The following is a 13,325-nucleotide window of genomic DNA, read 5'->3' as shown; positions in this document are numbered from 1 at the left end:
ACTCTCCTATATATTTCCCAAAATAATCTACTGTCCAGAAAAAAAACTCACTTGTATGTTTCTCTGTTCCCTCCCCTGCTTTGTCTGTTGCCAGTCTTCCTAGATTGTGAGCTCTTTGGGGCAGACTCTTTGTCTCCACAGTGGTGTGGAAAGCATCTAGCCCACAGTGGGCACTGCTGTGATCCAAAACACACAATTAATGATAAAGGCCTGGGCTGCAGGCAGGCTCCTCATGAGGCCAATGACAATTTTCCCACTCCTGCATTGTTATTGCTGAGACTGTCACATTTCTCCCACATCAGTGTGCATAGACCGGGGTCGGCAACCTTTCAGAAGTGCTGTGCCAAGTTTTCATTTATTCACTCTGATTTAAGGTGTCACGTGCAAGTAATACATTTAAATGTTTGTAGAAGGTCTCTTTCTATGTCTATAATATATAACTAAACTATTGTTATATATAAAGTAAATAAGGTTTTTTAAATGTTTAAGAAGCTTCATTTATAATTAAATTAAAATGCAGAGCCCCCTGAACCGGTGGCCAGGACCTGGGTGTGTGAGTGCTATTGAAAATCAACTCACGTGCCGCCTTTGGCACCCGTGCCATAGGTTGCCTACCCCTGGCATAGACCTATATATGCCATGTGCAGGGGATCCAGGTCTTTTGTCTAACTAGCATCCAGAGAGGGGATTAAAAACAGGTGTTACCCCTGAAACTCAACGGAGTATCTCACAGTTTCTCCAGGGACCGTCACTGGACTCCAGGTCAGGAGGTGCTTCATGTTGGTGGACAGGATAGAGATATTCTGAGGAGCTGGCAGCAGGGCTTCTTCGTCTAGGATTCCACCAAAGAGACAGAAACAACTAGTTGTGACCATTTGCTAAATGAATAACACAAATTGGAAGGACATGCTTCAATGATGAAGCTTCACAACATTCTTCATCGTTTCACTTCAGCACTGCCACTCGAGCACTGAAGGGCTTTAAAAATAAGCATATAGGTTGAAATTATAATTGAAGATAGAATGATAAAGTACCTAGTTGTTTGTAATATGACAGGGACTCAGACCAGCATGACTTGTGTAAAGGAAAATCATGCCTCTTCACTACATTAAAGTTGTTTGAAGAGGTCAATAAAATAGTGGATAAAACTGGACCTTTTAGAAAGGCATCCAATCTAGAATGAGCAACTCCAAGTGACAGAGAACCCATCACATCCCTCGGTAAGTTGATCCAATGGTTAATTCCCCTTGCTGCCTTATTTCCAGTCTGAATTTGTTTGGCTTCAGCTTCCAGCCATTGGGTCTTGTCCTGCCTTTTTCTGCTAGATTAAAGATCCCTTTAGTATCAGATATCTTCCCCTTAATCATCTCTTGGAGAAACTTAATAGGCAAAGCGTCTCAAGCCTCTCACTGGGAGGGAGGTTTTCCAAACTTCAGATAAGTACTATAGCTCTTTTCTGAACCCCTTCCAATTTCTCAAATATGGACATGGGACATGCATGCAGTGTTCCAGGCATGATCCCATATGTGCCATATGCAGGGTCTTACTGTTGTCTCACCACCCCCTCATAGCATGAGACGTCAGTTCAGCAGCTCTGCCCCACTGTCCTCCTCTGGGTGTCAGGGATGTGGAATGATGCTGAGTTGGCCCTCTGGCCAGCTCACATTATAGGTCCTCTCCTTCCAGGTCCATTGCCAGGATCCACGGACTAGAATTCTGAGACCTTGGGATAGCAGATATTCCCACAGTGCCACCATGTAACCAGGAAGCACTGCGGGGAGTAGGTGCTGTAGGACATACTGCCAAAGGCATCTAGAGTGACAACAGTACCCTGAGGTCCTCTGATTAGTCAAGCACCCTATTTAACCCACCAGGGTGGCCCAGGAACTTTTTTGGGCAATCACATAGACTTCTGGTCTGCTGCAACACCAGACCTCACCCTGTGTCTTGATCTCTGGTCTCCGATTCCAGCCTGACTCTTGCCTCCTGACTCCAGCCTGGTACTACCTCTGATCTTGGGTCTTCAAATATGGCCTGACTCTGACTCCGATTCCTGTCTCCTGATTCCAGCCTGGTACTATCTCTCATCTCTGGTCTCTGATCCCAGCCTGACTCAGATCCAGACTTTTGCTTATTGAATCTATTGGCCTTGCTGGAGCCCTAAACATAACAGTGTGAACCAAAGTCTATGAACCAAAGTTAGGCCTGGCTTTGGCAGAATAGTAACACACCAGCTATTGGTTAACCAAGCACATTCCTGACCGCTGAGGACAGTACAACAACACTCAAGAGTTCTCAAGTAACCATGTAAACAAATTCCCAAGAGGTAGCACAGGAACACCCTGACCCCTCATAAGATAAGGAGGGTAATGACAGGATAATGGATGAGGATGTTTCGTTCAAACTAGCAGGTACAAGGTATAAGGGCAGAGGTGAAAGTAAGGTGGTCCAGTACGCTGGACTGAACCAGACCGGACCAGCTTCCCCAGGCTGGCGCTTTAAAGGTCCTGGGGCTCCCTGCAGCAGCTTGAGCCCCTGGCTCTTTAAATCCCCACAGGAGCTCTGCTGCCGCTACACCGGGGCTCCAGCAGCCGGGCTTGGGTGGCGATTTAAAGGGCCTGGGGCTCCGGCCACTGCAGGGAGCCCCGGCCCTTTAAAGCGCCTCCTGAGCCCTGCCGCCACTACCCCGGGGCTCCAGCAGCAGGGCTTGGGTGGCGCTTTAAAGGGCCTGGGGCTCCCTGCAGCAGCCGGAGACGCTGGCCCTTTAAATCCCCACAGGAGCCCTGCCGCCGCTACCCTAGGGCTCAGGCAGTGAGACCCTTTAAATTGCCGTCCAAACCCAGCTGCCAGAGCCCCAGGGTAGCAGCGACAGGGCTCTGTCGGCAATTTAAAGGGCCCGGAGCTATGCTGCGGTAACAGCCGGAGCCTTACGCACTTTAAAGCACCCCTGAGCCCTGGGGCTCCCAGCCACCTCTGCAGCTAGTAGCTTGGGGGTGATTTAAAGGCCCTGGGACTCTCAGCCACAGCCGGAGCCCTGGGGCGTACATGTGTTAGTGTCCCCGTAACTCATTGGACAGGACACTAGTACCATGCTTTGCAGACAATAAACCTGGCTGAGCACCTTCGCCAGCAAACTGAGCCTGTGGTTTTTCTTTCTGAATAATATCAGGGTCTGCTGAATCAACATACTGCCCTCTCTGTGAGAGCAGCTAACACCGGAGCTCCAAGAATAGCAGCATTAACAACTATGCAGCACCAGCAATGCTTTGTAACACTAACAAAAGAACCCAGCTCTAGTGATTCCATCAATCCCTAGTCACCAGCTACTGTAGCTGTGACCATATGGCTCAGTCTCTTTCACTGATGCCCCAAACAAAGAATGTCTGGCAGAATACTGTCAATCAACACATCTTCCACCCACCTTGGGCTTCTCTTTTGCCTTATTCTTCTTCCAAAGCTGTGGCTTGCAGGGCTTCCCCTGGAACTTCCCGTCAGAACTCGAAAACCAGACAAAAATACAAACTAAGTAACTTCTGCACACCTCAGACTTGAGCTTTTGGTCCATCTCTAGTTCTCTGCTCTTCTACTGAACAGTGAGCCAAAGGGCTGCCTCCCTGGGCTTGCCCTTTTCCCATGGCTCACCTCAGGAGCTAGCTGCACTTCTGTAGCTTTCCCACAGTTCTCCCTCTGCCTGGCTTCTAGCAGACCCTTTCCACAGAGAGGGCATTCCAGACTACCTCACTCTTAGGTCTCCTCCTCCCACCTGCTCTGAACTGCAACTCCTCCCTGAGCCTGACACATGCTCCAGGTATAATAACGGGGAGGGCAAACAGACCTCTCAGACTTTAGTTAACCCCTTCGCAGTTGATGCAGGGTTTATATACACCATCATCACAAGTGGTAACACCATCTCCCTGCTCCCAACCAATAGTACCGTTTATCTACCCAAGGATTATTTTAGCCTTCTTTGCCATCACATCATGGGAGATAATGTTCAGTTAGATTCTATCAGGACCCCTGATCCTTTTAAGAGTCTCTGCTTTCTAGGGTACAGTCCCCTGCCCTGTGACCTATGTTTTTGAGTCCTAGACATATGACTTTGCATATAACTGTATTAATGCATGTTATTCAAGTGAGCCCATTTTACCATACAGTCTAGATTGTACCGTATAACTGATCTGTCCCCTTCATTATTTGCCACTCCACCAAGTTTTGTGTGATTTGAAAACTTCACCAATAATGATTTTATATTTCCTCCCAGATCAGTGATAATTATATTGAATACCATTGAGCCAAGAACAGATTCTTATAGAACCTCACTGCCCCTATTTGTTAATAACTCCCCCTTTACATTACTTTTCGGGTTCTGTTAGTTGGACACTTCAATCTATTTAATGTGGGCTACATCGATTTTGATCAGTGATAATATTTTAATCAAGATGTCATGTGGTACTAAGTCAAACATCTTACATAGGTAGGTGTAGTTATATCATGTCAATAACATCTTTATCAACCTCATCGCAAATCAATGTCAAGTTTGTTTAACAAGACGTATTTTCCATACAAATCTATTGAATAGGATTAACCATATGACAATTCTTTATTAACTAAGTCTTGTATCAAACCTTCCATGGTTTTATCTGGGACTGACATCAGGCCCACTGGCCTACTTATCTGGGTCACTATTTACCCTTTTTTAAATATTGGCATAGCATTAGCTTTTTTCCAGTCTGATGGAACTTCCTCAGTGTCCAAGATTTGTTAAAAATCAATATCAATGGTTCAGAGGGCTCCTTGGTCAATTCTTTTAAAACTTCTGGGTTCAAGCTGATTTTAAAATGTATGTCTTAAGCGGTTGCTGTTTAACAACCTCTGCAGTTACTGCTAGAATGTCAAGTATTTAATTGTCTCTGTACTCTGTGAATATGGCATTGTGCTTTTTCCAAATACAGAACTGTGATGGGGTCAGGCCAGATGGTTACAGAAGAGTGACAGAAGGCAGATATATTAGCCCCAGGTTAAGTAGGTCTCCTTTCCCTGGGTAAGGTAACAGGGAAGGTTCCAGAACAATCAGGAACTTTCTGGAAACAATTAAGACAGGCTGATTAGAACACCTGCAGCCAATCAAGAAGCTGCTAGAATCAATCAAGGCAGGCTAATCAGGGCACCTGGGTTTAAAAGGGAGCTCACTTCAGTTTGTGGTGCGTGTGTGAGGAGTTGGAAGCAAGAGGCACAAGGAGGGGTGTGGGTGTGGGTGTGGGTGTGGGTGTGGGTGTGGGTGTGGGTGTGCTGTGCTGTGCTGTGCTGTGCTGTGCTGTGCTGTGCTGTGCTGTGCTGTGCTGCTAGAAGACTAAGGAGTACAAGCGTTATCAGATACCAGGAGGAAGGTCCTGTGGTGAGGATAAAGAAGGTGTTGGGAGGAGGCCATGGGAAAGTAGCCCAGGGAGTTGTAGCTGTCATGCAGCTGTTCCAGGAGGCACTATAGACAGCTGCAATCCACAGGGCCCTGGGCTGGAAGCCGGAGTAGAGAGTGGGCCGGGTTCCCCCCAAACCTCCCAACTCCTGATCAGACACTGAAGGAGTTGACCCAGACTGTGGGTTCCACCAGAGCAAATCCACTAATAAGCGCAGGACCCACCAAAGTAGAGAAGGAACTTTGTCACAAGAACAGAAATATTTACTGAACATTTCTGCCTTTTCTGCATCATCAACAATTTTACCATCCTTCCCTAGTGGTACTTGAGGGTTCAATTTCCAGATCCAAGATCCTGAATTACAGCTGATGGGGCCCTGGGATGCATACTCCTCAGGATTGGTTAGGGCAGGATCCTCACTCGACATGGTGAAGCTAATCGAAAACAGCTGTCTTCCCTGAATTAATGAGAACAGACCAAGCCATCTACTTGGGATCTCCTGAAGTAATCTGGAAGGAAGGAAGAGAATTTCAACTTTGTCCTTCAGAGAGGAGCCTAGAGGACACTGATGCTTTGTACCACTACTCCTTGTTATAAGTTGGATGGTTGAAAACAAGGGTTAGCTACAGTGACACACAGAAGTTTCTCATTCTTACTGTACTTCACATAGTTTTATATAACTAATTAAATCAGTCTTGGAAATGTAAAAGTCTGTTTGCCCTTAGCAAGTAACTTTTTTTAATAGACAAGTAAAATGTTATTTTTTAATTACAATTACTGCCATTGAGAGGGTGGATTAGAAGATCTGAGCCTAGGATGACACATTTTTATTACAATTGTGCAAGATTTAATTCAATAGGCACAAAAGAAAGCTTCTGATTCTGATGTACTTGTTCAAACTGGTGTGACTAAATCAACTGAGGTAGATAATATTTACTTGCCTAAGAATATTAACAGCAATTCCGAAAAGCACTAACAGAAAAAGCATGTGTGGGATACAGCTCATCTCGTTTATCGTTCAATACCTAATCCACTGGAGCAAACTCCTCTCATAAGTGGGCTTGAACAAATAAGGTAAATGAAGCAACACTCCTTTTCTGGCAGAAACTAGTTGTGTAACCCTCCGTAGTAGCTGGTCTACACAGAGAACAATAGTCTGCTGCTGCTACTAGTTACCCCAGGCGTTCTCAAACTGGGGGTTGTGCCCCTCAGAGGGTCACAGGATTATCATATGAGGGGTTGCGAGCTGTCAGCCTTCACCCCAAACCATGCTTCACGCCAGCATTTATAATAGTGTTAAATATAAAAAAGAGAATTTTTGATTCATAAGTGGAGGGCACATTCAGAGGCTTCCTGTGTGAAAGAGGTCACCAGTACAAAAGTTTGAGAACCACTGAGTTACCCCATTAGCTCAAAAGGCAGAGACCTGTGCAGTGGATCTAAACGATGAGCCCTGAATTTCCGTATGATGGAATTTGTTTTTCAGTTTGCTTCTTAAAATAACTTAGGAAATTATATACAAAACTGTGTTAAATGAATGTTGAGGTTGCAAAGTCAAGCACTCAAAAATCAGGAAATGACAGTGTTAGTTTAACCATATGATTTTAGTTTGGCTCCCTTACGTGTCTGCATTATGATACAGTCTCTAATTACATCAGCACATACTATTTTTTCCACACTAGCTCTGTCTCATTCAGCGCACAGGATGGATGCTGCTCAGGGACTGAATCAGGTGCAGGTAAGTGCTCCAGCATCTTTCATTCTGGCATTTCCTAACTTTTGAGTCCTTGACTTTGCATCCTTAACGTTCGTTTAATGTAGGGTTTTTCATGTAAAGAGTAGTTATGAATTCTATCATTAGGTTGCCAGCATTTCCATTATAATAATTTGGCTTACAGCAGGTCTTTAAAATTTGGTAAAGGGATAGTCCTGGGGCCAGGAAGATGTTATGATTTGGGAAAGTATCTTCATTTACGATATGTGTTTTCCTCAGTACACATTGTTCCTGGTTTGCTGCCAAAACCCACAAACATTCTATTGGCACTTCCCTGGCACCGTACTTCAGCTTGCCACACCCAACTGCTCTGGACCAAACAAAGGCACAATGGATCATCCACCTATATTGTCAAGTACCCTGCAGCTGAGAGCTAACTGTGTGGTATTAAAAAAACACCAAATTATAAGTTTGAGTCTTCCCTTTTCCAGGTGGTGGTAATAATTGTGAGCTTCTTACAAACCTTGCTATTGAGCAAGCCCTTCTACCTAACTGAGAGATAACACAAGCTAGGAAGAGGCCAAATTTTGAGCTAGATTGACTCCCAGAAAAACCCTGCCAAATCCAAGTGCTCAACTATGCTCTCTGAAAAACAGGGTGTCATAAACAGATAAGTAAGAGTTAATAGAACAAAAGTGCTTCATATCTCTTTTGCCTGGAAAGGGTTAATAAGATCAGTGAGCCTGGCTGTCACCTGACCAGAGGACCAATCAGAGGACAGGATACTTTCAAATCTTGAGGGAGGAAAGTTTGTGTGTGTGCTGTTAGTGTTTGGTGGTTGTTCACTCTGGAGGCTCAGAGGGACCAGATGTGCAACCAGGTTTCTCTCCAATCTCTCCGTTACAGACTCTTATAAGGTCAGAATAGTGAGTACTAGGTAGATAAAGCGAGTTAGGCTTATGGTTGTTTTCTTTATTTGCAAATGTGTATTTTGTTGGAAGGAGTTCAAATGTGTATTTGGCTAGAAGGACTTCAAATTGGTATTTTGCTGAAAAGATTTTAATTTGTACTTGTACACTTAGGCTGGGAGGGTATTCCCAGTGTCTATAGCTGAAAGACCCTGTACCTATTCCAGTTTAAATTTACAAAGATAATTTTTACTGTTTTTCCTTCTTTAATTAAAAGCTTTTCTTGTTTAAGAACCTGATTGTTTTTTTTATTCTGGTGAGACCTCAGGGGACTGGGTCTGGATCCACCAGGGAATTGGTGGGGAGAAAGGAGGGAAGGGGGAGAGAAAGGTTAATTTCTCTCTGTGTCAGGATTACTTTCTCTCTCAGGGAGAATCTGGGAGGGGGAGAGAGAAGGACGGGGGAAGGTGAATTTTCCTCTCTGTTTCAAGATTCAAGGAGTTTGAATCACAGTGATCTTCCAGGGTAACCCAGGGAGGGGAAGCCTGGGAGAAGCAACGGTGAGGGAAAGGGTTTACTTTCCTTGTGTCAAGATCCAGAGGGACTGGGTCTTGGGGGTCCCCGGGCCAGGTTCTGGGGGGACCAGAGTGTACCAGGCAGTGGAATTCCTGGTTGGTGGCAGCGCTACAAGTACTAAGCTGGTAACTGGGCTTAGAGGAATTCATGCTGGTACCCCATCTTTTGGACGCTAAGGTTCAGAGTAGGGAATTATACCATGACGTGGTGTGCAGCGTGTGGGATAAGATAGAATCCAAAAGCCAATGAGGTTTTTATTTCTCTCTCTGCTAGCTATCTGCAGGCAGACTGAGGTTTGGGTTTAGAAGCAAAAGCCAGTAGGATTTTTTCTTTCTCTTTCCCTGCTAGCTGTGTGTAAAGCAGGCTAGAGGAGATTGTTTTAAAAACAGAGGTCTGTAAGTTTTTTTTTTTTTTGGTCTCTCCCTTCTGAGTACTCTGAAGGCAAAGGCATTAGGGTTTAACAAGGATCTTTGTTAAACAAAGGGACTCCAGTTGTGAGTCACCATACACCAGCAAAACACATTTGCAAATGAGTGGTTTTTTCCTTTCTAACTCTGTCTGGAATAGTTAGGTAGAAGGAGTTAAAAAAAAAAGCCTCTGTTGCTAAGCAACCCTAAGGAGGCAACAGAGAAGCAGCATTTCAGGCAGTAAACAGCAGAGGGCGCCCCAACACAAGAAAGCAGAAACCATGATTACCAAGGACACCCTGAAACAGGAACGGGCAAAACTGGAGGCAGAGGAACAAATCAAAGATGCAGACCACAAGCGAGACATGGAAAAGAAACAAAAAGAACTAGAAATAAAACAAAAAGAGATGGAACTGAGAGAAAAAGAAATGGAGCTGAGAGAAAGAGAAAGAGAGGCTGCCCACAGGGGAGAGCTGGAGATAAAAGAAAGAGAGAGGGAAAGAGAAAGAGAGGCAGCCCACAAAAAAGAAGAAGAAGACAAAGAGGCAGCCCACAGATGACAAATAGAACTCCAGAGGGAGGCCCACCAGCAGGCCCTGGCATTAGAACAGGCTAAGCAGAAGAACACAGCCGATCCTAGCAACCCTTCGCCAGTTATTGTTCCACATCCCAAGAAATTTCCCACCTACAAGGCAGGTGATGACACTGAGGCCTTCCTAGAAAATTTTGAAAGGACCTGCCATGGGTACAGAATCACTGAAGACCAGTACATGATAGAGCTGAGGCCACTGCTCAGTGGACCTCTAGCAGAGGTGGCGGCTGAAATGCCTAAGGAGAACATGAACGGTTATAAACTTTTTCAAACCAAGGCCAGAATCAGAATGGGGCTAACACCTGAGCATGTCCGTCAGAGGTTCAGAGCCCTAAGGTGGAAACCAGATGTGTCATTCACCCGACACGCCTACCACATTGGGAAGAATTATAATGCCTGGATATCAAGAGCCAATGTTAAATCTCTGGACGACATGCACCTCCTAATACAATTGGAGCAGTTCTTAGAGGGTGTTCCGGAGGAAATAGAAAGGTACATCCTAGATGGGAAGCCCAAAACTGTCACCGAGGCGGGGGAGATTGGAGCCAGATGGGTGGAAGTGGCAGAAAAGAAAAGAGCTACTATCAAGGGGAGCGAATACCACAGGGGGCACACCGACAATAAACCCTATCACTGAGGACAACCCAGGACCCCACCTACAACCCAAGGAAAGCCGCCGATGCCCTATTCTCTCACCTCACCAATCTCCAGTAACCCACCTCGGCCCAGTGACCAGTCAGCTGGGCGATGCTTCAAGTGTAATGAACTGGGACATATAAAGGCCAACTGCCCCAAGAACCCCAACCGAGTGCAGTTCATTGTATCTCCATCACTCCAAAGATCCCCAGGCCCAGATGCCTCTCAAATACCCTGGGAGCGAAGGGAAATTTTGAGAGTGGGCGGAAAGAAGGTTATCGCGTGGAGAGACTAGGGGGCACAAGTGTCAGCTATCCACCAATCCTAGGTGGACCCCAAATTCATCAACCCAAAGGCCCAAGTGACAATTTACCCCTTCATGTCACAAGCGGTAAACTTGCCTACAGCTAAACTGCCTGTCCAGTACAAAGGCTGGTCAGGAATGTGGACTTTTGCAGTCTATAACAATTATCACATCCCCATGCTACTGGGAGAAGACTTGGCCAACCAGGTAAAGTGGGCCAAGAGGGTGGGAATGGTTACACGTAGCCAAGCCAGGCAAGCTTACAGACCCATCCCTGTTCCTGAACCGTCCACAGGGGCCCCGTCTGTGTTAGCAGAGACCCAGACAGAGGTAGTGGACCCAGATCCCCTGCCAACGACTGCAACAGCCACAGTACTTCCAGTCCCAGACCCGGACCTGGAAATGCAACCAGCACCAGAACCATTGCCAGCACTGACGCCAGCGCTTGCAAACGCATCTTCAACCCCAATGCCAGAGGGCACCAGTGAGCCTGAACTGGCAGAAGTAGCAGACAACCATACCCAAGAAGCTCAGCCCGAGCCTGAAATACCACCTGGTGCACCAGCAGAGAGCGGTTCGCCAGCCACGAAAACAACCCCATCACCTATATCACTTCCCGAGGGACCAAGCCCAAGTCCACAGTCTAAGGAAGAACTGATGTTTCCAGCCTCCAGGAAACAGTTCCAGACTGAGCAGAAAGCAGATGACAGCCTTCAGAAAGCTTGGGCAGCGGCACGGAGCACCCAACTGCTTCTGAGCTCTTCTAACCGATCCCGGTTTGTTATAGAACAAGGGCTTTTATATAAGGAGACTCTTTCTGGTGGACACCGGGAAAACTGGTATCCACAAAAACAGTTGGTGGTTCCAACTAAGTACCAGGGGAAGCTCTTAAGCTTAGCCCATGATCATCCTAGTGGCCATGCTGGGGTGAACAGAACCAAAGACAGGTTGGGGAAGTCCTTCCACTGGGAGGGGATGGGCAAGGATGTTGCCAAGTATGTCCGGTATTGTGAGGTGTGCCAAAAAGTGGGAAAGCCCCAAGACCAGGTCAAGGCCCCTCTCCAACCACTCCCCATAATAAAGGTCCCATTTCAGCAAGTAGCTGTGGATATTCTGGGTCCTTTCCCAAAAAAGACACCCAGAGGAAAGCAGTACATACTGACTTCCGTGGACTTTGCTACCCGATGGCCAGAAGCCGTAGCTCTAGTCAACACCAGGGCTAAAACTGTGTGCCAGGCCCTAGCAGACATTTTTGCCAGGGTAGGTTGGCCCTCCGACATCCTTACGGATTCAGGGACTAATTTCCTGGCCGGGACCATGAAAGAACTGTGGGAGACTCATGGGGTCACTTGGTTGCCACCCCATACCACCATCAAACCAATAGCCTGGTGGAAAGGTTTAATGGAACTTTGGGGGCCATGATACATAAATTCGTGAATGAACACTCCAATGACTGGGATCTAGTGTTGCAGCAGTTCCTCTTTGCTTACAGGGCTGTACCACATCCCAATTTATGGTTCTCACCATTTGAGCTTGTGTATGGCCATGAGGTTAAAGGGCCATTACAGTTGGTGAAGCAGCAATGGGAGGGGTTTACACCCTCTCCAGGAACTAACATTCTGGACTTTGTAAGCAACCTACAAAACACCCTCCGACACTCTTTAGCCTTCGCTAAAGAAAACCTAAAGGATGCTCAAAAAGAGCAAAAGGCCTGGTATGATAGACATACCAGAGAGCGTTCCTTCAAGATAGGAGACCACGTTATGGTCTTGAAGGCGCAACAGGCCCATAAGATGAAAGCATCATGGGAAGGGCCATTTATGGTCCAAGAGCGCCTGGGAGCTGTTAACTACCTCATAGCATTTCCCAGTTCCTCCCTAAAGCCCAGCGTGTACCACGTTAATTCTCTCAAGCCCTTTTATTCCAGAGATTTACAGGTTTGTCAGTTTACAGCCCAGGGAGGAGATAATGCTGAGTGGCCAGCCGGTGTCTACGATGAAGGGAAAAGTGACAGTGGCGTGGAAAAGGTGAACCTCTCCACAACCCTGGAACGTCTGCAGCGGCAACAGATCAAGGAGTTGACGCACTCTCCCGTGAAAGTTTCCCAGAATCAATTTGTTAAAAATAGTCCTGGCAATGTGAAAAAATTTGTAGTTGTACATAATTAGTAGCATATGTAAGGGTGCATGTGTTTATTAATCTGTTTATTCTAGAGTTCTAGGGAGAAATCACGGCCAGTGTGGTTCCACACTGTCAGCGATTGGGGGGCGTGTCATAAACAGATAAGTAAGAGTTAATAGAACAAAAGTGCTTCATATCTCTTTCGCCTGGAAAGGGTTAACAAGATCAGTGAGCCTGGCTGTCACCTGACCAGAGGACCAATCAGAGGACAGGATACTTTCAAATCTTGAGGGAGGAAAGTTTGTGTGTGTGCTGTTAGTGTTTGGTGGTTGTTCACTCTGGGGGCTCAGAGGGACCAGATGTGCAACCAGGTTTCTCTCCAATCTCTCCGTTACAGGCTCTTATAAGGTCAGAATAGTGAGTACTAGGTACATAAAGCGAGTTAGGCTTATGGTTGTTTTCTTTATTTGCAAATGTGTATTTGCCTGAAAGGAGTTCAAACTGGTATTTTGCTGAAAAGATTTTAATTTGTACTTGTACACTTAGGCTGGGAGGGTATTCCCAGTGTCTATAGCTGAAAGACCCTGTACCTATTCCAGTTTAAATTTACAAAGATAATTTTTACTGTTTTTCCTTCTTTAATTAAAAGCTTT

The 13,325-nt window shown here is 46.0% G+C and overlaps 1 protein-coding gene across 3 annotated transcripts in view; it reads right to left on the bottom strand.

Moving 5' to 3' along the window:
• The window catches only part of IL20RB (interleukin 20 receptor subunit beta), a 43,082-nt gene that overhangs the window by 17,600 nt on the left and 12,157 nt on the right, over positions 1–13,325 (bottom strand). Inside the window, exons 1-2 of one of the 3 annotated variants that reach the window (XM_050968455.1) lie at positions 3,422–3,507; positions 706–832 (exon numbers count right to left, since the gene is read on the bottom strand). In XM_050968455.1, coding sequence (XP_050824412.1) covers positions 706–779 — 74 coding nt within the window. In that variant the 5' untranslated portion in view covers positions 780–832; positions 3,422–3,507. Of the gene's footprint in view, positions 1–705; positions 833–3,421; positions 3,508–13,325 lie in introns of those variants that run through there. The other 2 variants (XM_050968456.1, XM_050968457.1) reach the window with 2 other exon arrangements.

The sequence above is a fragment of the Gopherus flavomarginatus genome, chromosome 9, assembly GCF_025201925.1.
Source record: "Gopherus flavomarginatus isolate rGopFla2 chromosome 9, rGopFla2.mat.asm, whole genome shotgun sequence".
Taxonomy (NCBI): Eukaryota; Metazoa; Chordata; order Testudines; family Testudinidae; genus Gopherus; species Gopherus flavomarginatus.
The sequence above is the reverse complement of the archived record's forward strand: the minus strand, read 5'-3'. Positions and strand labels throughout refer to the sequence as shown.